The sequence below is a fragment of the Drosophila guanche genome, unplaced genomic scaffold, assembly GCF_900245975.1.
Source record: "Drosophila guanche unplaced genomic scaffold, DGUA_6, whole genome shotgun sequence".
Taxonomy (NCBI): Eukaryota; Metazoa; Arthropoda; class Insecta; order Diptera; family Drosophilidae; genus Drosophila; species Drosophila guanche.
The window spans coordinates 95921-117666 of NW_022995788.1; the positions used below are offsets into that span (position 1 = coordinate 95921).

Here is a 21746-nt window from a genome sequence, read left to right on the forward strand (position 1 = left end):
GCGCAGAGGTTATGGCAAGGTTACATCAAGTTGATGGCAAGGTTACTTCAAGGTTACGGGGATGTTGCGTAGATTTGATGGTTTTTCCAAAATGAGTGCAACTAGGTGCTGGGGCCTGGACTCCACCGGGCTCCCAAGAAAAACTCCCCACCCCTCAGCTTATTGCCGACAAGACGTCAAGGCGCTGCTGCTCTGGCTGAGTGTGGGGGGAAAGCGTAAGCGAAGAAAACAGCCAAGAGGCTATTATCGAAACCTTTGTTCTCTGCCACATTGGACCTACCGATCTTTCCGGGATTTCCGTGGATAATTATTACTTTCTTCTGTCCTTATACTGATGGTTTCTTTTTCACCGGCGTGGATGGGGTGCACGCCAGTGGACCAGGTGAAATCTAAGTTCACTGAAATCACTGCACGGCGTTCGTGTTAAATTTTTTTCATACACGTCGTTGGTCGAAAATTGACTCACTACTTGACAACTGTCATAAACGCAAGCTCACCCACTCAGCCGGTTTAAAAGCTAAGCTTTGCTTTTCCTGTCAGCATAATTTATCAGATTTTATCGCATGCGATAATATCATTCACTGCTTTTAATTATTTGCGTTCAGCTGCAACTACCAGCGCCACTACAGCCTGGAGCTTTATATGTGAACATCTTGTAGAACAACTTTATCTTAAAAAGCAAATAGTTTATTAGCCAATATAACATGAGCTTAAAAATATAGGTTATTTATTTATTTATTATTCTGAACTGCCAGGTCACATTAAACATTCATGTGAAAAGTCTATCACTTCCCTAAATATAGTAACTAATCTATTAAATTGCCGACAATTATTTCCTTTAGCCACCACACGAATTATGCCTCACACGAACCCTTTAGGGTTTTATGCTCGGATTATAATTCCCTCTACCACATCCATCATCTACCATCCTCAACTAACTCCCTTCCTCTTCTTAAATCTCTTATACTAGCCTACCTCTCTCGTAGTTAGTTTCATTTTAGTTTTATCTTGTTTTTGATTTTGGTAATTGTTGCTTGCTATAGTAGCTCTAGTCTAGTTGTGTTTAGCTCTAATTTTCCTCGAATATTAGCCTAACATCTATCTTTCCTGCATGCTCGCGACCGGTTCGGTTAATCGCGCCGCGCGTCATACGGCAGCGCCCCTCGGTCGGTTGGGCGGGAGGAGGGCTGCGTTCTGCTGAGTTCCGCGCGTAACAGGCTTTGGCTTGGTGTCGCATGGGCCACTTGATGGTGCAGTCATTGCATATCAACGTCCAGGCCACAATTAGCAAATCCAGGAAAAACGAGAAGAGACGTGTGAGACGCTTCTTACGCGTCACAACTTTTATACCCGACACTCAGTACTACATCTGCACCTTGGCGGTGTGTTGTCAAATTTTAAATTTGTTCTTCAACTGTCATCTACATCTACAACACTTCTCACACCAACACGCTCCTTTAGCTCGCCGCCCTTCCCTAGACTGCACCCTCGTGGCAGAGATAGAGGCAGCGCCCGCACACAAAAAAAAGCAAATATTAGCTGCGGGACGGGGTGGGTTAAAAGTCGCCAGAGGCAGGGGCAGAGGGAGGGCAGAGGCCGAGTGAAGCAGAAGCAGAGTGTGAATGAGAGAATGTGAAAAGAACAACAAAAGCTGCGGGACAGGGTGGGTTTAGCCACTTAAGAAAATAAATTTCTTCATTGTGGCTATAATAATTATCCAATCGGATCCCAATTTGGTGATCTGATTTCTTGTATCGTCAAAATTGTAGATATGGGAAGTTTTCGCACTTTTGCGGGGGCGGAAGAGGGCGTGGCTCATTTTTGAAATACACTTGAGTGTATGTGAGCATAACAGTGTGAGCATACAGAAGTCTGAATGCAAAAGTTGGTGGCTTTAGCTCTTATGGTCTCTGAGATCCAGGCGATCAACAAGACGGACGGACAGACAGACATGGCTCAATCGACTCGGCTATTGATGCTGATCAAGAATATATATACTTTATGGGGTCGGAAACGTTTCCTTCTGTGTGTTACTTTGTGCACAAATACAATATACCCTATTTACTCTTCTAGTACCAGGTATAAAAAAATTAATTTGAAATTTTGCAGGAAAATATATATGTGCATAATTATACATTTTATATTGAATATTTATAATTTCTTTGCACTTGCGTTAAATAAATAAAAGAAAAGCATAAATTGATTTCTATAAATGATGCTATGGCCAACCTTCTTGAGTGAAAACATTTTACAAAACAGTTGAAAAAGACTAAGATTTGTTTTACATTGGACAACATGCGGGTTGAACCTTAAGCTAATTGGTGTTCATGCGATCGAGTACCTTAATGTGGAAAGAATTAAAGAAAGAGCGAGTGGTTGCTACATTCAGTTGTCAAATTCAAATAAGGGTTTGCCATTGGCATCCCAGGTATTTTTGCATTTCTGGAAGGCACACACCAGATAAAGAGCTACAAGGAAACAAGTTAGAAGGTTACTCTATACAGATATTTGTTTCGACACTTACTTGTTGCTTCCCACTCGGATTTTGAGAGTGTACCCAGCGGCCTGCCTCGCTGGGATGCTTGAAATTCTGAGACATGAGCAAATTGTTCATCATTGCCATAGCGCTGAGGCTGTACAGACTCCAATCCGGACATGCGCTGCAACAGATTTCGACCATGGGGCAGAACTTCTTTGTAGTAGTCTGCAAACGTGGTCTTCCGCACCAGTTTCAGGCCATACTTGCGGCCAAGCTTGACCAAAGTGGGAAAATGGACCAGAAATTCGGGACAATCCACGACGCCTTCCAAGTGAAACTGATATTTCGCTCCGAACAGCGGCAGTGGATCCGTCTCGCAGTCAAATTTAATGTTGTAGACATCGTTGCCAAAGCTTTTGGCATCTGGACCGGCTTTGCGCTTTCGTCTCATTATCTCAAAGGCGTCAGGCATGGTGGCTATAAAATAGCCGCCTGGTTCTAGGCATTCGGCCGCATTTCGCATCATGCAGTCGGCCTGGCCGGGCGACTCGAAGCAATAGTGAAATGCAAACTGGCAGGAAACTAGATTCAGCTGCAGGGTGACATCCTTGTACCGCTCGCGAAGACGCACCAGCGTTGAGTCACAGGCAAAGAACTCGGCTGTGAATTTGTTGGCGTACTTGGACTTCTCAGCGCGCTCCAATATATCCTGGTATCGCCGCTGGCACTGCTCCACTGACACCTCGGCAATGTCAGTGCAAATTATGTGCGTAATGGCGGCCTTCTCCCACTTCAACAGGTCGCCGCCCTTTCCGCAACACATATCCAGCACCCGCAGGGCATCGCCCACGCGCTTCGATTCCTTGATTAGAGCCATGTACTCGTTGATCAGCTGGCTTTTCATCCAATTGTTGAAGTTGCGCATGAAGAAGATCTTGGACTTTTGCCGATCCCTGCGCCCGCCCTCCTTCAGCTCGTTGTAATGATGGGCCACAACATGGGTGTTTGCAGGGCCGCCCTCCTGTGTCTCACTCTCGCCACCACCACCTGCCGCATCCTCTTGATCAGCATCTATTGGGGCAGATGATGTAGTCGAAGTTTCTGCATTGCCTTCACTGCCCTCGTCATCGGAGAGGCTGACGCTTTTGTGTGCCTGGGCAAACTTTTCGTCGGCGGCATTTTCTACGTAGTTGATGCTCATAATAGAGGTGGAGAACTATCGATGGCACTATCGGTACTATCGACGGTTGTACACTATCGACCTAGCTCACTATCAATGGTTTTAAGTCTCGATAGTGTTCGATAGTATAACGATAGTTAACTTGTCAAATGATTTAATTTTAAAAAAAAATCCGAAAATGATTCCGCCACAAAGAATTCAACATGAGGGAAAAGAAAAAAGTTCTTTGAGGTCTGGAAGTACTTTAAAAGGTCTGAGGATAAAAAGATTGCAAAATGCTTGAAGTGTTAAAAATAAATAAAGACAAGCGGCAATACCTCAAACTTGCGCGATAATTTAAAACGATTCCACAAAGCATACGAAACCATGCACCTGACTCTAGACTCTCAACTTCATGCAAGCGAAACGTCACCGCTCAATGTGCCTCTCGGAGTCCCAGGCCTCTGCCACGTGCTGCGTGCTCTACACGCACTAATACACATGTAGCTTGGGCTTCTAGCTGTGTGTTCTACACGCACTAATACTTGTTGCTGGGACTTTGGCAGAGGCCTGGGACTCCGAGACGCACATTGAGCGGTCACGTTTCGCTTGTATGAAGTTGAGAGTCTACTAACGCAGTGGCTAACGAATAGATGGCATCCTCTAGCAGCAGTTGCTGATCCAGTGTATGAAGCAAGCGTTCCTCGGGCCTTTCCCCCCCGAGCACAGTGCTTCAGGCGCACAATCCATTGTCGTTTCACTCACTCTTACAGCGAGAGCCCTTTCACTCGCACTTATTGACAGCATTGTTCAAGCTCCTTTATAGTTGCTTCATGATCCAGTGTACGATCTATGGACTCTTATTTTAAAAGAGCAATGGTGTATGACGCTAACTCGACGCAAAAAAAAAGATATTGATAAAGCGTTGACTGAAATGGTTGCCAAGGATGTGCAGCCATTCAATATAGTGGAGAACGAAGGGTTTGTTAAATACTCAAAGGTAATGGATTCCCGCTACAAGCTTCCAAGTCGAACGCAATTACGAGATGTGATGATGCGTGATTTGTACAAAGAAACTTCGTGTAAAGTAGCGATTTTGGAGGGCATAATAACACACCATACATTTGGTGTTCCAAGATGGACTTAAACAACTGGAAAAGGATTAAAAAAAAAGCATTATTTACAAAGTGCAAGACTATTGTCAGATATTTTAAGCAAAGTTACATAGCCAATAAAAATTGCAAATGGCTCAGAGCACTTCGCTCACACTTTCTTGCAGGAAACACCAACAAAATGGAACAGCTTATACTTCATAATAGAGCGTTTATTAGAAACACACGAGGCGATTGCTACAGTTTTGTTGTCCACAATGCTGATGAAGTCAATATATTAAAGATATTGAAAGAACATTAACATATTTTCTCATATGTGCCCATGTTGGGGAACAGTGCAGTTCACTTTTCGCAGCATGTTGCTGGCTCATACAATGTATGTTGCCAACGGTAAAATACGTAAGTGCGAAACAAAATCCACGTAGGTGAGAATATAATAGAGACAAATTCCTATGTTGCGAGGGAGAAACATCCCTTAAGAGAGAGAGAGAGAAAAATACCTACGGAGAAGAGGGAAAATCCTTGAAAGAATTTTGAAAACCAAGCGAATGGGTGTTTCGATACCCTATATTCATATATTGTTATGATCCGCCTTTTTGCCGCCCTGGTCTATCGTTCCCGGCTAGCTCTCGGGGAAGTCAGGGGTGTTTTCGACCCGATAGCCAGGGGACGGATTTAACAAAAAAAACCTACTTTCTCGCGTGTAACGGACAGATCTCATTTTTTTTTACACGCGTCTACGTTGGCACTCTCCCCGGAGGGGTCAGTCGGTGTTTTCTATGACCATTGAGAGTCCCTCCCATCCATGAGCGTTCAAAATGTTGCACGCTCCCGATTAATAAACATCTGGTTCCACTCTTCCGACCTCTCTCGTCCCACCCAATCTAATAAGCTCTACTCCATTTTCATTTTCTTTTCACATTTTCAAATATACTTCAACATTTATTTAATTTTTTTTTTTTGAAGTTTTAAGTTACCGCTCTACCCTTGGGTAGAGGGGAATTATTTGGCCGCCCGCCTTTACAAGGGGGAAATCGCCACGTCGAAATATGTAACTTGTTACAGTTTTGCTCCAATACTTACCTGGCGTAGAGGTTATGTTCCCCACGTGCTTTTTAGTTTAAGTTAATCATTTTTTTTTTTTTTTTGAGGTTTTAAGTTACCGCTCTACCCTTAGGTAGAGGGGAATTATTTGGCCACCCGCCTTTCAAGGGGGAAATCGCCACGTCGTAATATGTAACTTGGTTACAGCTTTGCTCCAATACTTACCTGGCGTAGAGGTTATTTTCCCCACGTGCTTGCAGTGTGCCCAGACACTTCAATTTTAAGTTAATCATTTAAATTTGCATGCCACTTTCAGCTTTGTTTACTTAAAATTGGGGATGCCACCTCGGGCAAAAGAAAAATAGAATCGGTGTGTATTTTTTTTTTAATTCACCGCAAGGTGAATGTCAGTCGAGGTATAAACATTTTTTAGGAATTAAGTAGAGTTATAAAATTAAAAATTAACAAAATGTTGAAGTATATTTGAAAATTTGAAAAGAAAATGAAAATGGAGTAGAGCTTATTAGATTGGGTGGGACGAGAGAGGTCGGAAGAGTGGAACCAGATGTTTATTAATCTGGAGCGTGCAACATTTTGAACGCTCATGGATGGGAGGGACTCACAATGGTCAAAGAAAACACCGACTGACCCCTCCGGGGAGAGTGCCAACGTAGACGCGTGTAAAAAAAAATGAGATCTGTCCGTTACACGCGAGAAAGTAGGTTTTTTTTGTTAAATCCGTCCCCTGGCTATCGGGTCGAAAGCACACCTGACTTCCCCGAGAGCTAGCCGGGAACGATAGACCAGGGCGGCAAAAAGGCGGATCATAACACTCATTAAGTATACCATTATATACCAATATAACGGAAATGTACAATGAACTCAATTTCGTATTCGAAATATGCTAAGAAGGATTTAATATACCTAAATACGACCACCAAAATGCCATCGATAGTTCTCCAAGTTACCACCAATCAGCTGTTACCAATTCACGCGGAATCCGACGAAAAGAAAATCTAAATGCGATTTATCTGCTTTTTTAATCAATTTAACCATTTATTAGTAAAACCCACTGGCCGAGAGCTAAACAGACGCAAAATGGCCTGTAGCAGATATGAATATGTGAAAACATATGAGCAGGACGACACCATTCTGCCCAATGTGTGGATTGTTATTCGAATTGATGGCAAAAAATTTCACAAATTCTCCAAGACGCACAACTTTGAGAAGCCAAACGACGAGAATGGTAAACAAAAAAACTACTAAACATGGAGTTTATGACTCGCTGAACCTTTTCCTGTAGCTCTCAATGTAATGAACGCGGCTGCCACGGCTGTGATGCAGGAGTTCCCGGACGTTGTCCTCGCCTTCGGCCAGAGCGACGAATATTCGTTCGTCTTTCGCAAGGAGACGGCGGCATTCAAGCGACGCTCCGCGAAACTACTCACCTACGTCACCAGTCTATTCTCCACGAGCTATGTGATGCAGTGGACCAAGTGGATGAGCGTGCCCCTGGCCTACGCCCCTTGCTTTGATGGGCGCGTGGTGCTCTATCCATCGAATGAGAATCTAAGAGATTATCTGAGTTGGCGGCAGGCCGATGTGCATGTGAATAATCTGTACAATACAGCGTTTTGGAAGCTGGTTCTCGAGTCGGGATTCAGCAATCAAAAGGCTGAGGAGAGACTACGTGACACCTTATCGGCGGATAAAAATGAATTGCTATTTCAAGAGTTTGGCTTAAACTACAACAATCTGCCAGCCATGTACAGAAAGGGCACGATACTGCTAAGGAAGCGTGTGATAAGCAGTGGAGATAATGACGAAAAGGGCAGAAAGGCTATCGTTCCACTCCACGAAGATCTAATCTCATCGCACTTCTGGAAAAGTCACACAGAAATCTTGGGCAAGTATGTTCCAGGCACTTATAAAGCTTCTGAAGCCTTGCCCAGACTAGTGGACTTGCAATTAAGCACCAAACAGGAGCAGAAACAAGAGAAGCAGGAGGAACAGGAGAATCCAGAGAATCTGGCCGGGATTAGCTGATAATTCATCTTATGGCAATATATATTATTAGATTAAAATTACAATAAGCACACGCTCGAAAAAAAAAACTATACTAGTAGTCATCATCGTCGTCGTCGTCATCATCCTCACTGGGCTTGCTGGCGATGGAGCCATCGGCGTGAGGTTGCTTCTGGATCATAGCCGCTGCTTGCATACTCATCCACTGTTGCTGCTCCTCGCGTGCCTGCTCTTCGCGCGCCTTGGCAAACAGTTCTTGTTGCTGGCGCAGCAGCTCCTCCTCGGGAATGCCCAGATTCTCTAGCCTTGTGCTTTGCCTTCGTCGCTTGGCAGCAACCTCCTTGCAGTCGTGCAAGACTGCCTCCGCCTCCTGCTTGTAGTCGGTGAAGCCTAGTCGCTCCAGCGCCTCCAGGACGTGATCTGCGTTGATAGTCTTCTTGTTTCGCAAATTGCACACCTCGTTCGCCTCAGAGCTGATCAAATGGATAAACTCTGAGCAGCAGTTTAGTATCAGCTCTCGACTCTCGTTGGCCACGCGCACGGTGGGCACCAGCTCTTTGATGATCTTGTTGATGCTGGCGCGTGGCAGAGTGAGTTCGTCATCCTCAGCGCTAGGCGGCAGCAGCTCCTCTTGGGGATTGGACATGGTCTGGCTCGGAAGTGTAAACAAAAACCAAGCAAGACTAGTGGAAAATGCTTCTTGCTGAGAGTGCTGCAAAAGTGTGTTGGCTAATGCCAAACTGAAATATCGATAGCGCGTCAAACCTATCGACTGCTGTGAAGCGAACAGACGGAAAAGACGGGACAAAACAAGATTTGCATATTTAAAATATTAAAAACTACTTTAAACCATGGACGACTACGACTCGGATGACGAAAAATCTCAAGTTGAGAAACTGCGCCATGCCAAGGTGCCGCGCGGCATGTTTGTAAGCGGCTGGGACGACGACGCTGACGAACTAATTGAGGAGGACAAGAATCCACAGGGTAATCTAACAAAAAATTAAGATTAAAATCTTCTGCAATTTTGTTTTGTTTTTAAATGGGTCTCATCCACTCACTCTCAGCAAGCGTAGAGCGTATGATTCTGTGGGCCGTCAACGAAAATCGCATTAGTGAGGTGCGCGAAATCCTCCGACTCGACCCGGATGCCGTCAATGCCCGGGACAGCGATGGCTACAGTCCACTGCATCGGGCTGCATACAACAATTTTGCGGACATTGCCAAGCTATTGCTGCAGCACAAGGCCGACCCGAATGCCCGCACCGATTTGGGCTGGACCCCGCTGCACTCTGCCTGCAAGTGGAACAACGCCGATGTTGCTCAGATTCTGTTGCAGTTTGGCGCCGATGTCAATGCCGAGTCGGAGGGCAAGCAGACGCCACTGCACATTGCAGCCACAGTGTCCAATTGCAGGAACACTGCCACAACGCTGCTGCTGGACCGCAATGTACAGTCGAAGAAGGAGAACAATTCAGAGGAGATGGCTGCGGTCATAGCCCGCCGCACGGGCATGAGCTATCCCATCTTTGAGATCGCCCACGAGGCTTTCGAATGCGAAACGGGTTTGATAGATTAAACAACTAGCAATAAGTGCATCATAAATATAATACCTAATATACATTTTTTCAAATCGAATCTCATTGATCCCCCCTTCAGATGGCTGGTGTCCTCACGAAATGCTCATAGAATGCTTTTGTATATTTTACCATCTCGTCCTGCATGGCGGCGGGCACAAAGTAGGGATTTCCCTGACCGCCCTCAATGGTGCCCTTGGCCGTGTACCGCATGTAGCTGGACACAGTCGTCTCAGGCGGCAGCACCGCACCATCCTCAATAATGCAACAGTCTTTGATAACACAGCGACGACCCTGAGTCGAAAGGTGTTCAAATTTGGGAAACTCTTTCTATAGACAACCCGCTAAATACTCACAATAATCGCATTCTTGCCTATATAAACGCATGAGCCAACGGAGGCCGCAGACACCACAGCGCCCTCGCCCACAAATACATGATCCCCAATATGCATAGGGAAGAAAGCAATGCCTTTGCTGAACTGCTTGTACGGGGGTCGGATCACGGAATCCTTGCTAATCACGCAATAGCGGCCCGCGCGGACATTGGCCAAGTCGCCACGAATGATGGCGCCACTCTGGACAATAACCTTGCCATTCAGTACAATATTCTGTGATCCACAAAGCACTGTGTGGCGGCTCACTTTGTTGCCAGACGCCTGTAAACAAAAAAAGGTTTGGCCATGATGAAGTCATCCAATTGATCTTGTTCCCAAGGGATACTTGGATAATTTTAGCTACTTGCCGTCTCCACGTATTCATCTTTGCTGTAGTACGTATCCCCTATTTCCATTCTTTCGTCGTTTTATTCGGTTTTTCTTCAAATTTGTTTTTTTTGTTGCACTTGCCAACTAGTCAGTGTGACCGCGGAATTAACTACAAATATACCGTCCAATCCTAAAAAAATATACCAAAATATACCTTCTCATTTTAAAAATATACCGTAAATATGCCATAGTCTTAAATTATATTCCTCAATTTTGATGTTCTTTTCATGCCCAGTATACGTTTCCGACTCCATAAAGTACATATATTCTTGATCAGCATCAATAGCCGAGTCGATTGAGCCATGTCTGTCTGTCCGTCCGCCTGTCCGTCCGTCTTTTGAGCGCCTGGATCTCAGAGACCATGAAAGCTAGAGCCACCAAATTTTGCATCGACTTTTTTTTTTTTTTTTAATTTAATCGAAATTGGTTGGTGTGAGAATTGTGGTAGATGTAGATGACAGATGAAGAAAAAATGTAAGATTTGACAAAACACCGCAAAGGTGCAGATGTAGTACTGAGTGCCGGGTATAAAAGTTGTGACGCGTAAGAAGCGTCTCACACGTCCCTTCTCGTTGATATTACTAGCTTGCAAAGACTTTTAACACTGAAACACTAATTTAATGCGTTTGAAGAACCAATTTGGCTTATTTTAAATACTCATTTTTATTAGATTGTGTACCTTATGACTTTGTAATATATATTTTTTTTTAATTTTTAATTTAAATCACCCCTTCTGAAAGCAAGGGAGTCTAGTCTTCAGTATGTTTTCGAATGTATTTTCTAAATGTATGTAATTATTAAATTATTAAATTATGTATTAAGCCTAGTACTCAGAGCCGCATTCCGTACGGTTACACTTCTCAGGCATCTGTGTTGTTTTGTTAACCTTTTTTAAAATGTGTGAAAATTGAATAAAGGGTTAATAACATATTGAATGCTAAAGCAGGAGATTGCTTTAAGTGGGATTGGCGGCTCTTTCATTAGCGCCGAAAACTTTGATTAAACCCATACCGGCAGGAAAGAAACCAGGACCGTCGTTTGTCTGTTCATTTATGGAAACCCATGAAACAATACCCTTTGTATATTCCGCAGTTTGAAAATATGACAGAGAATTTGCATAAGTCTGGGAACAACATCTGCAGAATTATTTGATTGTTGGAGAGCAAGGCCGTGCCAAGGAATATTTGCTCCCGTGGCAAAGTTGTAAAACGTCAAATCCAAGCACCCTTCCCTTCCTATTCAAAATTGTATAGTTTCGAGTCCAAAATGTCGCCATCGCCCCTTGGCACGACCCTGTGGAGCAGTACTTGGTCCCAAAAGGAAAACACCTTTAAATATTTTGTTAACGGCCCAGCCGGGTCTGTTTTTTGGCAACATGAAGAAACTGGCGTTCAAATATGTTAAACAATATGTAGCGGGATTTTCTAGAACTGTTTTTTTTTATTGGCCCACACCACCCTACTACTTATTGCATGTTCGGTTAACTCAGAATAAATTAATTCTGACCTGTGCACCATGGGTAAAAAGCCCGTTTTTGGCATTAATCAAAAAATAAAGCTAGAGCTCTACAAATAGGCATGAATGTTCGTTAGAGTAAAGTGGAATTTCGGAAAAAATTTAGTCTTTTGGATCCCGCCTAGCTCCCGCCCGATACGAATAGGAACCCATTTACGTCGTATTTATTATAAAAAACGGGACGTGTGAGACGCTTCTTACGCATCACAACTTTTATACCCGGCACTCAGGACTACATCTATCGTTCACAATACAGAACACGTAGTAAAAAGCTTACTAAATAAAATGCATCAAAAAAATTGGATCAGTTAATCGTATTTTCCAATTTATGAGATATTTAAAACATAAATAAAATTGGTACTTTTTCCGTGCACATTCTGTGCAATAATGACCGATAGGTTTCACAGCAGATTTTTCGAAAGTGGCGCTATCCATGAAAATTTCTTGTACGCAACTTTGATGGTCACTATATTTCTAAAACAGAGCGTTAAAAACCGAGTATTGGTTTTAACTTTTAAAAATTAGCTTTTGGCCACCAAAACTGGTCATTGGGACAATAGTGCATCTGCACCTTAGCGGTGTTTTGTCAAATTGTAAATATTTTCTTCATCTGTCATCTACATCTACAACACTTCTCACACCAACACGCTCCGTTAGCTCGCCGCCCTTCCCTAGGCCCACACACTGCAGACGCAAAGCAGAGGCAGCGCCATCACACAAAAAAAAAAATTTTTATATTTGAGTCGGAAGAGTCCTCGCCAGGGGGAGGGCAGAGGCAGGGGCCGAGTGAAGCAGAAGCAGAGTGTGATTGAGAGAATGTAAAAAGAGCAACAAAAGCTGCGGGACAGGGTGGGTTTAGACACTGGAAATTAATTTCTCCATTGTGGCTATAATAAGGATACGATCAGATCCAAATTTGGTTATCTGATAGATATGGCTATTTCCTACGGAATGGCGTTCTTAGTTTTCTTTTATCTTCAAAACTGTAGATTTGGGAGGTTTTCGCCCTTTTGCGGGGGCGGAAGGGGCGTGGCTCATTTTTGAAATACACTGGTTTCAGTGTGAGCATACTCGGCTATTGATGCTGATCAAGAATATATATACTTTATGGGGTCGGAAACGCTTCCTTCTGTGCGTTACATACAACCGTTATTCGCACAAATACAATATACCCTATTTACTCGTTGAGTACCGGGTATAAAAATATGTATTTAAAAGATTAATTATGATAAAAGATATTTTAAAACATTTTAGAACTAAAAAATATATTTGATTGACTGATTGTTTGGTTAAAAGTAATTTGATTGGAATCGCTCCAACGTACAATTGCATTTCGATTGGTACTTGTTTAACTAAGTAATAAATTGGATAATTTTCGTTTGAATTGTAATAGTTTCTTCTTAGTTAGTCAGTGTTTGTCAATACTCTTTAAACTATAACATTTTATTGCGTCTGATTCACGATTGTTGTTGGTCCAGACCTCCAGCAGCGCTGCATGAGTGAACTCATAAGCTTCTGCAAAATTTAAAATTATTCGAAAAGGACAAAAACGGGCTAAAAGCATTAACACCACATGATTCTATAATAATTAGTTAATAACATATAACTTGAACCTCTGTGAAGTGGTGTGCTGTGCAAAAGTAATATTCCACAGAACACACGTGCAATTGTTAGCTAAAAATATAAACGAACAAAACATTAGACAATTAAAAACTTCACTCAACTATCAAAAAACATGCATTAGCAATTAATTGAAATACCTCGACCCATTAATTTCATATTTTTACTTTTATTTAAAATTTGAAATCGATCTACGATTAATCTGCAAGTTTCTCAATGTTTTCCGCACTTTTTACTAGTCAAAGCATCCCAAAATCAATTTAAAAGCGCGCAAAAAATTTATGGTACTCCTTAAAAATCTTCTAAAACCAGAAAATTTAAGGTCGCATTCAAATATTTTACCCAAAAAAAATTACATTAATCCCAAAAATTCGGGCTTTTTACCCATAGTGCTGTGGATAAAATCACCGAGCCTTGCTCCTACCTCAAGCTATTGGTTGGTTGGTATTGGTTGTATCAATAAATGATACCACTAATTGAACTAAAAAAATCAGAGAATTTAAGGTCGCATTGAAATATTTTACCCAAAAAAAATTACATTAATCCCAAAAATTCCGGCTTTTTACCCATAGGGCTGTGGATAAAATCACCGAGCCTTGCTCCTACCTCAAGCTATTGGTTGGTTGGTATTGGTTGTATCAATAAATGATACCACTAATTGAACTAAAAAAACCCGAAACATCGACCACAGTTAGACTACTATATTACGGTTCAGTTTTACAAGGGTTCTGTTGGTATCCAGAATTCTGGATGTAAAATTTAGTGGCTCAAGCTCTTATAGTCTCTGAAATCCAGGCGCTAATAAGGACGGACAGACAGACGGACGGACAGACAGACATGACTCAATCAACTCGGCTATTTAGGCTGATCAAGAATATATATACTTTATGGGGTCGGAAACGTTTCCTTCTGTGCGTTGCATACAACCGTTACTCGCACAAATACAATATACCCTATTTCCCCTTCGAGTACCGGGTATAAAAACGATATTCCGGAGGGAATGACAATATCCATCAAATCACCGCATTGGGAATTGAGGACTCTGCCATTCTCTCATTCACACACTGCTTCTGCTGTGTGCAGCCTCTGCCTCTGCCGTTCCTCTGCCCCTGCCTCAGCCGTGACTCAGCGTCCCTGAGAGTCCAGGATACAGGAAGCATGGTGATTCCTGGCGACCTGAAGAAGGTTCTTAAACGGCTGGAGATCCTGGATCACAATTTGATTGCCGTTGTCGCCGATGGCTGCTTTGCCAACGAGCAAGCAATGTTGTGCGCCTCGCAGAGATATCCCGTCCTGTACGACCTCCCTCATTTGCTTACAAGAATGTGGGGAAAATATCGCCATTGGAATGTAGCCTTTACTTCCATATATACTCGCACGTACATATGGGGGACAATTGGGAGCAGGAGTTCCCCACCATTGAGGAGTTCAATGTACCGGCCAATGTGCACGCCGTACACGTTCAGGTGATGGAAATTCAAGCTGTAGTGCCAAGCAAGTGCATGAAATCCAATTCAGCCTGAGACATATACATGCCGTTTAAATGGTGGAAAGCTGGAGGTTTTCGGACAATCCAATCAATCGGATCAATATTCTGAAGGTATTCCGGACTATTAATCAAAATCATCCAGAAATCAGGACACACAAGTTGTCGTCCATCAAAATATTCAGCTGAGCATGTTGGTGAGCTTGACGGACCCCAGGAACTAGGATTAATTAAAATTTGCATTTAACTTCTTGATTTAATATTTCTTCATCTTAGTTCCTATTTATTCCTTCCCGCCAAGTAATTTGAATTCTATATCGAAAATAAATACTTGAAATACTTTTTCTGACTTTTTAAAGGTTTAACTTTCAACGTGTAAGATGCTTCTTACGCGTCACAACTTTTATACCAGGTACTCAGTAGTCAATCTATTCCTTAGTTTCGTTTCCTACATTTACATTTTACATATCTTCTACATATGTCATCTACATCACTTGTGACGCCAAGACGCTCTTTTGGCTTTAGAGAATGTTCAAAAAAAAAACTCTTTTATAGCCCCGTTTTTATTTTTTGCACATTCTCTTATTCCTCACTCTGCTTTGTGCAGTGTGCTGGGGAGCGAGGTGGCGTGAGAAGTGATGTAGATATACATAGATGACATATTTAGAAAAGGTGTTAAATTTAAAAAGAAACCACTAAGGTAAATATGTCCTACTGAGTACCGGGTATAAACCTCCTCGTTTTATATTAAAAGTAATGTGTTTTTTACTTAAATTTGTAATAAATTTAATTTAGTGAACATTGAAAGGAATTTATCATCAAAGCTAATCGTTAATTAGACTCGCGCGATATTAAACTATTTACAGCGGCCTTTGGCATCGTTTTGGATGGGAAAACTCAGGTGTTTAAACCTAATTGACCATTACCTTTATGCATGTACTCGAGTCTATTCAACAATCACGATGCAGATCGGACAACTGCTCTTCTACATAATAAAAAACAAAAAAAAGAATGTTAATAGTTCCTCGCAGTGTGGGGGTGCTTGTAAGCTTCTCGCCCCCAAAGAAGGCAAATGTCCGTAATGAAAACCTTCCACCATAACAACAACTTCCCGCTGGTGTTGTGCTTCAATGATATTCCAATTAATGCTTTTTATAATATTATATATTATTATATATATTATATATATTATATATATTATTATATTATATATATAATATATTATGTTGTTTGTAACGCACAGAAGGAAGCGTTTCCGACCCCATAAAGTATATATTTTCTTGGTCAGCATCAATAGCCGAGTCGATTGAGCCATGTCTGTCTGTCCGTCTGTCCGTCCGTCCGTCTTGTTTGTCGGCTAGTTCTCAGAGACTATAAGAGCTAGAGCCACCAACTTTTGCATCCAGACTGCTATATGCTCACACTGAAACCAGTGTATTTCAAAAATGAGCCACGCCCCCTTCCGCCCCCGCAAAAGAGCGAAAACCTTCCAAAATCTACAGTTTTGAAGATAAAAAAAAACTAAAAACGCCATTTCGTAGGAAATGGCCATATCTATCAGATCGCCAAATTGGGATCCGATCGGATCATTATTATAGCCACAATGGAGAAATAGAATTAATTTTCAGTGGCTAAACCCACCCTGTCCCGCAGATTTTGATGCTCTTTTTACATTCTCTCATTCACACTCTGCTTCTGCTCTACTCGGCCCCTGCCTCTGCCCTCCCCCTGGCGTTGACTCTTCCGACTTTTAACCAAGACTCGGTTTTTAACGCTCTGTTTTAGAAAAAGAGTGACCATCAAAGTTGCGTCCAAGAAATTTTCAAAGATGGCGCCACTTTCGAAAAATCTGATGTGAAACCTATCGGTCATTATTGCACAAAATGTGCACGGAAAAAGTACCAATTTTATTTAGTTTTTAAATATCTCATAAATTGGAAAATACGATTAACTGATCCAATTTTTTTGATGCATTTTATTTAGTAGGCTTTTTACTACGTGTTCTGTAATGTGAACGATATCTAGTGGTTGGCGATGTCTTCTACATCTAGATGTAGTCCTGAGTGTCGGGTATAAAAGTTGTGACGCGTAAGAAGTGTCTCACACGTCCCTTCTCGTTTATAATCGCAACGCAGACCCCAGAGCAATGCCCAGCCCCAGTCCCAGCCCAAACGTTAACCTTCAAAGTGCACGCTCGAATGCTTACACGAGGCGGCAGTGGCTGCATCTATCTAATCATAGTATCATTTTAATTTCTTTATTGTTTGTCTTGGGTGTTTGGGTTCTGCGGGTTTTGGGTGTAGCAGAACGCCGGCCATTCAACCATGCACAGCCACTTATGGTAATCCATTATGGTGTGTCTCTATACTTACAGTTGCGAAAAAAATAAAAGAAACCCTACAACACATTTTGTTCTTGGCCAAAAAAAAAAATTATTGTTGCGATTTTTTGTAATTTTTAGGTTTTTCATATAGTTAAGTATTCCCCATTACCAAAAAAGGTGCAAAGAAGCGTGACCTTAAGTAACAATTTATATTTGACGTAACAGACGTACCCCTACAATGAAGAACAATTTGAATGCCAGAGTAAAAAGTTTTATTTACTGAAAAGGGATTTCGATCATACTTAAGACGCCTAAGGAACGCCAGTACACCAAAGAAAACCATTCAAAATAAAAGGTTTAATTTAATGGTATGGGCCTGCTTCTCTTACTATGGAGTAGGTTTAATATATTGAATAAAAGCCATCAAGAATCAGCACGTGTGCGTGGATATCATTGAGACTGTAATGCTATTCTGCCGTTTGCAGAATATGAAATGCCACTAGAATGGGTAAATATGGGTTTCAACCGGTAAATAACCCAAGCATGAAAGCAAAGGAACCAACACTGAACGTGTTAAAGTGGCCAGCACAGTGGCCTGACATGAAACCAATCGAAAATTTGTGGTTCGCCATCCACAAGGCAGTTGCTGCTTCCAAACCAACCACTGTAGGATCACTTTGAGAACAAATTTAAGAGTCCTGGTCCAAAGCTGCCCAAATGTTATGCCAAAATATGACACTGAACTAAATACTTAATGATAAATATATATTAATAATTAATTGTTCAAAAGTGTTAACTAAGAAATTCTTTACTTGTTGGTAATTTTTTAAATTTTAAATCTATTTTTCAAAAGTGGTGCTATTATTTTTTCTCCTAATTTGACCAGTCACTAAAGTTCCTTAAATAACTTAAAAGCCTAACTAAAAATGATGTTTTTTTATTGTTCGCAGATTTGTAAGAGTCTTCCCTTTCTAAAAATGTGCTTAAAGTTTCATTATAGTTAAAAATGTGAGTTGGGAAACTAATTGAAAATTGCTTGTGGTGGTGGTGCTATTATTTTTTTCACAGCTGTATATATCCATAGGGTTTACTTGTGCTATATATTTGCTGTTGGCATAGAAAATAATTTGTTGATACATGCAAATATTTAAATAACTTTTAGTATCCCTAACCAACACCCAAATAAATGAATGTAATGGTAAGTGTATAATTTTTGCCATTTTATTTGCAACCTTTAACTTTTTTAAAACATTCTTGAACCATTCTCAACTTTGCAACCATACAATTGGCCTTTAGCTAATTGGGAACTGAATAGAAGCCGACAACGAAAAATCGTTTAACCTTCTGTCTTGGAAAACCACAACTAAATACTTTAATCTGTTGATGTTTGCTTTTTTAACAAAGCACTATGGGTAAAAACCCCGTTTTTTTGGCATTAATGAAAAAAATAGAGCTAAAGCTCTACAAATTGGCATGAATGTTCGTTAGACTAAAGTAGAAATGCCTAGCTGCCGCCCCCGTACGACTTGGATCCCATTTACGTTGTATTTATTATAAAAAAAGTATTCAACGGATAAATTATAATAAAAGATAAAAGATCCTTTAAAACATTTTAGAACTTTAAGAAAATATATTTGATTGACTGATTGAATGATTGTTTGGTTAAAAGTAATTTGATTGGAATCGCTCCAACGTACAATTGCATTTCGATTGGTACTTGTTTAACTAAGCAATAAATTGGATAATTTTCGTTTGAATTGTAATAGTTTCATCTTGGTTAGTCAGTGTTTGTCAATACTCTTTAAACTATAACATTTTATTGCGTCTGATTCACGATTGTTGTTGGTCCAGACCTCCAGCAGCGCTGCATGAGTGAACTCATAAGCTTCTGCAAAATTTAAAATTATTCGAAAAGGACTAAAACGGGCAAAAAGCATTAACACCACGTGATTCTATAATATTTGGTTAATAACTTGTAACTTGAACCTGTGCACCAGCAGTGGTGTGCTGTGCAAAAGTAATATTCCACAGAAAACACGTACAATTGTTAGTACCAAGCTAAATAGACACACGAGCAAAGCATTTGGCAATTAAATAACTACACACAACTATACAAAAACATGTATTAACAATTAATTTAAATACTTCAACTTTTTTTGTACATATTTTTTCTTGTATATATACTTTGTAATCGAGCTACAATTACAGCTGCAAGTTGCTCAATTTTTCCGCACTTTTTCGCAAGTCAAAGCATCTCAAAATCAGCCGACTTTGAAAGCGCGCAAAAAACATTTGGTACTAGGTAAAAATCTTCTTAAACCAGATTTGTTTTATCTGGATATTTAGGAATCAGAAAACTTAAATCGCATTCAAATCTTTTACCCAAAAAAAATTACATAAATGCCAAAACTCGGTCTTTTTACCCATAGTGCAAAGGTGAATACACTTGAACTTGAATATTGTTTGGAAATTAATTGAGTTTTGTTGTGAGCACACAGACAGACAGAAATACAGACACAACATTTAAACGAATTGTCTTAAAATATTTTATACAAATTTGTTTTGCGCTTTTGGTTCTTTAAATTGTGTTGATTGTTGTGTTAAGGTTTGGTCAGTATTTAATATGGTGCGAAACCGTTCGTGTAGCAATCAAAACATTATTCAAATATTCACCAGTTTGGGGTCCAAAGAGTCCGTTAACATTTTGATTTGTTTTTAGAATTATTACGCTTTTTCGTGCACCACTTGGCCGCATATCTGATATCTCTTTTTGCAATAAATGGAAATGTTATTAAACACAATTTTCACTAGCAATAAAAAAATTAAAGCCAAGCACCAGCAATACACACCCACACAATGCGTCCCTTCGGCTCTTCTGCCACAAGCCGACCTTCAAATACATGGAGGGCCTCCACAGAAACACTATGTAAATACTTACAAAAGATAAACTCATCCATGGCCTTGATAATAATTATACCCGGTACTCGAAGAGTAAATAGGGTATATTGTATTTGTAGGGAATAACGGTTGTATGTAACGCACAGAAGGAAGCGTTTCCGACCCCATAAAGTATATATATTCTTGATCAGCATCAATAGCCGAGTCGATAGAGCCATGTCTGTCTGTCCGTCTTGTTTGTCGGCTAGTTCTCAAAGACTATAAGAGCTAGGACCACCAAATTTTGGCTCCGGACTGCTGTATGCTGACACTGGAACCAGTGTATTTCAAAAATGAGCTACGCCCCCTTCCGCCCCCGCAAAAGGGCGAAAACCTCCCAAATCTACAGTTTTGAAGATAAAAGAAAACTAAAAACGCCATTCCGTAGGAAATGGCCATATCTATCAGATCACCAAATTGGGATCTGATCGGATCATTATGATAGCCACAATGGAGAAATTAATTTGCAGTGGCTAAACCCACCCTGTCCCGCAGCTTTTGTTGTTCTTTTTACATTCTCTCATTCACACTCTGCTTCTGCTTCACTCGGCCCCTGCCTTTGCCGTCCCTCTGCCAATTTCTCTACCGACTTTTAACCCACCCCGTCCCGCAGCTTGTATTTGTTTTTTTTTTGTGTGCGGGCGCTGCCTCTGCTTCTGCAGCGAGTAAGCAGTATGTGTGTCTAGGGAAGGGCGGCGAGCGTGTTGGTGTGAGAAGTGTTGTAGATGTAGATGACAAATGAAGAAAAAATATAAAATTTGACAAAACACATCTGAGGTGCAGATGCACTATTGTCCCAATGACCAGTTTTGGTGGCTGTTTACGCGGAATTAGCGCAAAGGGCTTATGGCCGGGAGCAATTAGTATTTTGTATAAGTAAAATGAATTTGTAGTATTAAGCTATTGAATTGTTGCATTTACGACATACTCACAGAAGCTTGTTGCTATAGAACATACATGTAATATGTGAATACGATAGAGAAAGAGGAAGAACATACATTTAATAGGTGAATATCGAAATTGAAAAGAAGAAGAGATTAAATTGATTTGAATACCGACTTGGTCGAACAGCAGCACTTGGCTTTTTATTTCGACATTTTGATTCTGAACTGGTTGCGAGGAGTTGCGGAAACAGTGGCCAAAAGCTAATTTTTAAAAGTTAAAACCAAGACACGGTTTTTAACGCTCTGTATTAGAAAAATAGTGACCATCAAAGTTGCGTACAAGAAATTTTCATAGATGGCGCCACTTTCGAAAAATCTGATGTGAAACTTAGCGGTCATTATTGCAAAGAATGTGCAGGGAAAAAGTACGAATTTTATTTCTGTTTTAAATATCTCATAAATTGGAAAATACGATTAACTGATCCAATTTTTTGATGCATCTTATTGAGTAGGCTTTTTACTACGTGTTCTGTAATGTGAACGATATCTAGTGGTTGGCGATGTATTCTACATCTAGATGTAGTCCTGAGTGACGGGTATGAAAGTTGTGACGCGTAAGAAGCGTCTCACACGTCCCTTCTCGTTTGCATTCATTTGGTAGTGTTTCTCTCTCTTTCACATACTCAAAACCTTGTTGAACAACGCTCTCGTTACAAAAAAAAAACAAAAACCGAACAGAAAACTGAATACAAAACGGGCCAAAAGCGCGTGCCCTGTAAACCGGAAAAATTGCTAACAAAATATGCTATCAGAAAATAGAA

General features: G+C 40.9%; 5 protein-coding genes across 5 annotated transcripts; 2 read left to right on the top strand and 3 right to left on the bottom strand.

Annotated features, from left to right (window-relative positions):
• Positions 1–2186: 2186 nt before the first annotated feature.
• LOC117591540 (mRNA cap guanine-N7 methyltransferase) lies at positions 2187–3701 on the bottom strand. Its single transcript, XM_034284834.1, has 2 exons — positions 2525–3701; positions 2187–2468 (listed from the first exon to the last, which is right to left on the bottom strand). Exons 1-2 carry the CDS (start codon positions 3678–3680, stop codon positions 2386–2388), a joined length of 1239 nt encoding a protein of 412 aa, XP_034140725.1. The 5' UTR covers positions 3681–3701; the 3' UTR covers positions 2187–2385.
• A 3063-nt stretch (positions 3702–6764) lies between these two features.
• On the top strand, positions 6765–7899 carry LOC117591532 (probable tRNA(His) guanylyltransferase). The gene is made up of 2 exons (XM_034284824.1): positions 6765–7040; positions 7098–7899. Exons 1-2 carry the CDS (start codon positions 6815–6817, stop codon positions 7838–7840), a joined length of 969 nt encoding a protein of 322 aa, XP_034140715.1. The 5' UTR covers positions 6765–6814; the 3' UTR covers positions 7841–7899.
• LOC117591535 (protein Dr1) lies at positions 7833–8547 on the bottom strand. The gene has a single exon (XM_034284827.1). It carries the CDS (start codon positions 8463–8465, stop codon positions 7914–7916), a length of 552 nt encoding a protein of 183 aa, XP_034140718.1. The 5' UTR covers positions 8466–8547; the 3' UTR covers positions 7833–7913.
• Positions 8548–8584: 37 nt separating this feature from the next.
• On the top strand, positions 8585–9399 carry LOC117591533 (ankyrin repeat domain-containing protein 49). Its single transcript, XM_034284825.1, has 2 exons — positions 8585–8806; positions 8887–9399. The coding sequence occupies exons 1-2, from the start codon at positions 8671–8673 to the stop codon at positions 9396–9398; spliced, it is 648 nt and encodes a 215-aa protein (XP_034140716.1). The 5' UTR covers positions 8585–8670; the 3' UTR covers position 9399.
• Positions 9400–9409: 10 nt separating this feature from the next.
• Positions 9410–10279, bottom strand: LOC117591534 (dynactin subunit 5). Its single transcript, XM_034284826.1, has 3 exons — positions 10139–10279; positions 9753–10052; positions 9410–9690 (listed from the first exon to the last, which is right to left on the bottom strand). The coding sequence occupies exons 1-3, from the start codon at positions 10184–10186 to the stop codon at positions 9475–9477; spliced, it is 564 nt and encodes a 187-aa protein (XP_034140717.1). The 5' UTR covers positions 10187–10279; the 3' UTR covers positions 9410–9474.
• Positions 10280–21746: the final 11467 nt, after the last annotated feature.

Coding starts and splice junctions, on each gene's coding strand:
- LOC117591540 (XM_034284834.1), bottom strand. CDS start 3,680: ATGAGCATCAACTACGTAGAAAATGCCGCCGACGAAAAGTTTGCCCAG. Junction 2,469..2,524: donor ATCCGAGTGGGAAGCAACAA/GTAAGTGTCGAA, acceptor GTTTCCTTGTAG/CTCTTTATCTGGTGTGTGCC.
- LOC117591532 (XM_034284824.1), top strand. CDS start 6,815: ATGCGATTTATCTGCTTTTTTAATCAATTTAACCATTTATTAGTAAAA. Junction 7,041..7,097: donor GAAGCCAAACGACGAGAATG/GTAAACAAAAAA, acceptor CTTTTCCTGTAG/CTCTCAATGTAATGAACGCG.
- LOC117591535 (XM_034284827.1), bottom strand. CDS start 8,465: ATGTCCAATCCCCAAGAGGAGCTGCTGCCGCCTAGCGCTGAGGATGAC.
- LOC117591533 (XM_034284825.1), top strand. CDS start 8,671: ATGGACGACTACGACTCGGATGACGAAAAATCTCAAGTTGAGAAACTG. Junction 8,807..8,886: donor GGAGGACAAGAATCCACAGG/GTAATCTAACAA, acceptor ACTCACTCTCAG/CAAGCGTAGAGCGTATGATT.
- LOC117591534 (XM_034284826.1), bottom strand. CDS start 10,186: ATGGAAATAGGGGATACGTACTACAGCAAAGATGAATACGTGGAGACG. Junction 10,053..10,138: donor AAGATGAATACGTGGAGACG/GCAAGTAGCTAA, acceptor TTTTGTTTACAG/GCGTCTGGCAACAAAGTGAG. Junction 9,691..9,752: donor TAGGCAAGAATGCGATTATT/GTGAGTATTTAG, acceptor CTTTCGACTCAG/GGTCGTCGCTGTGTTATCAA.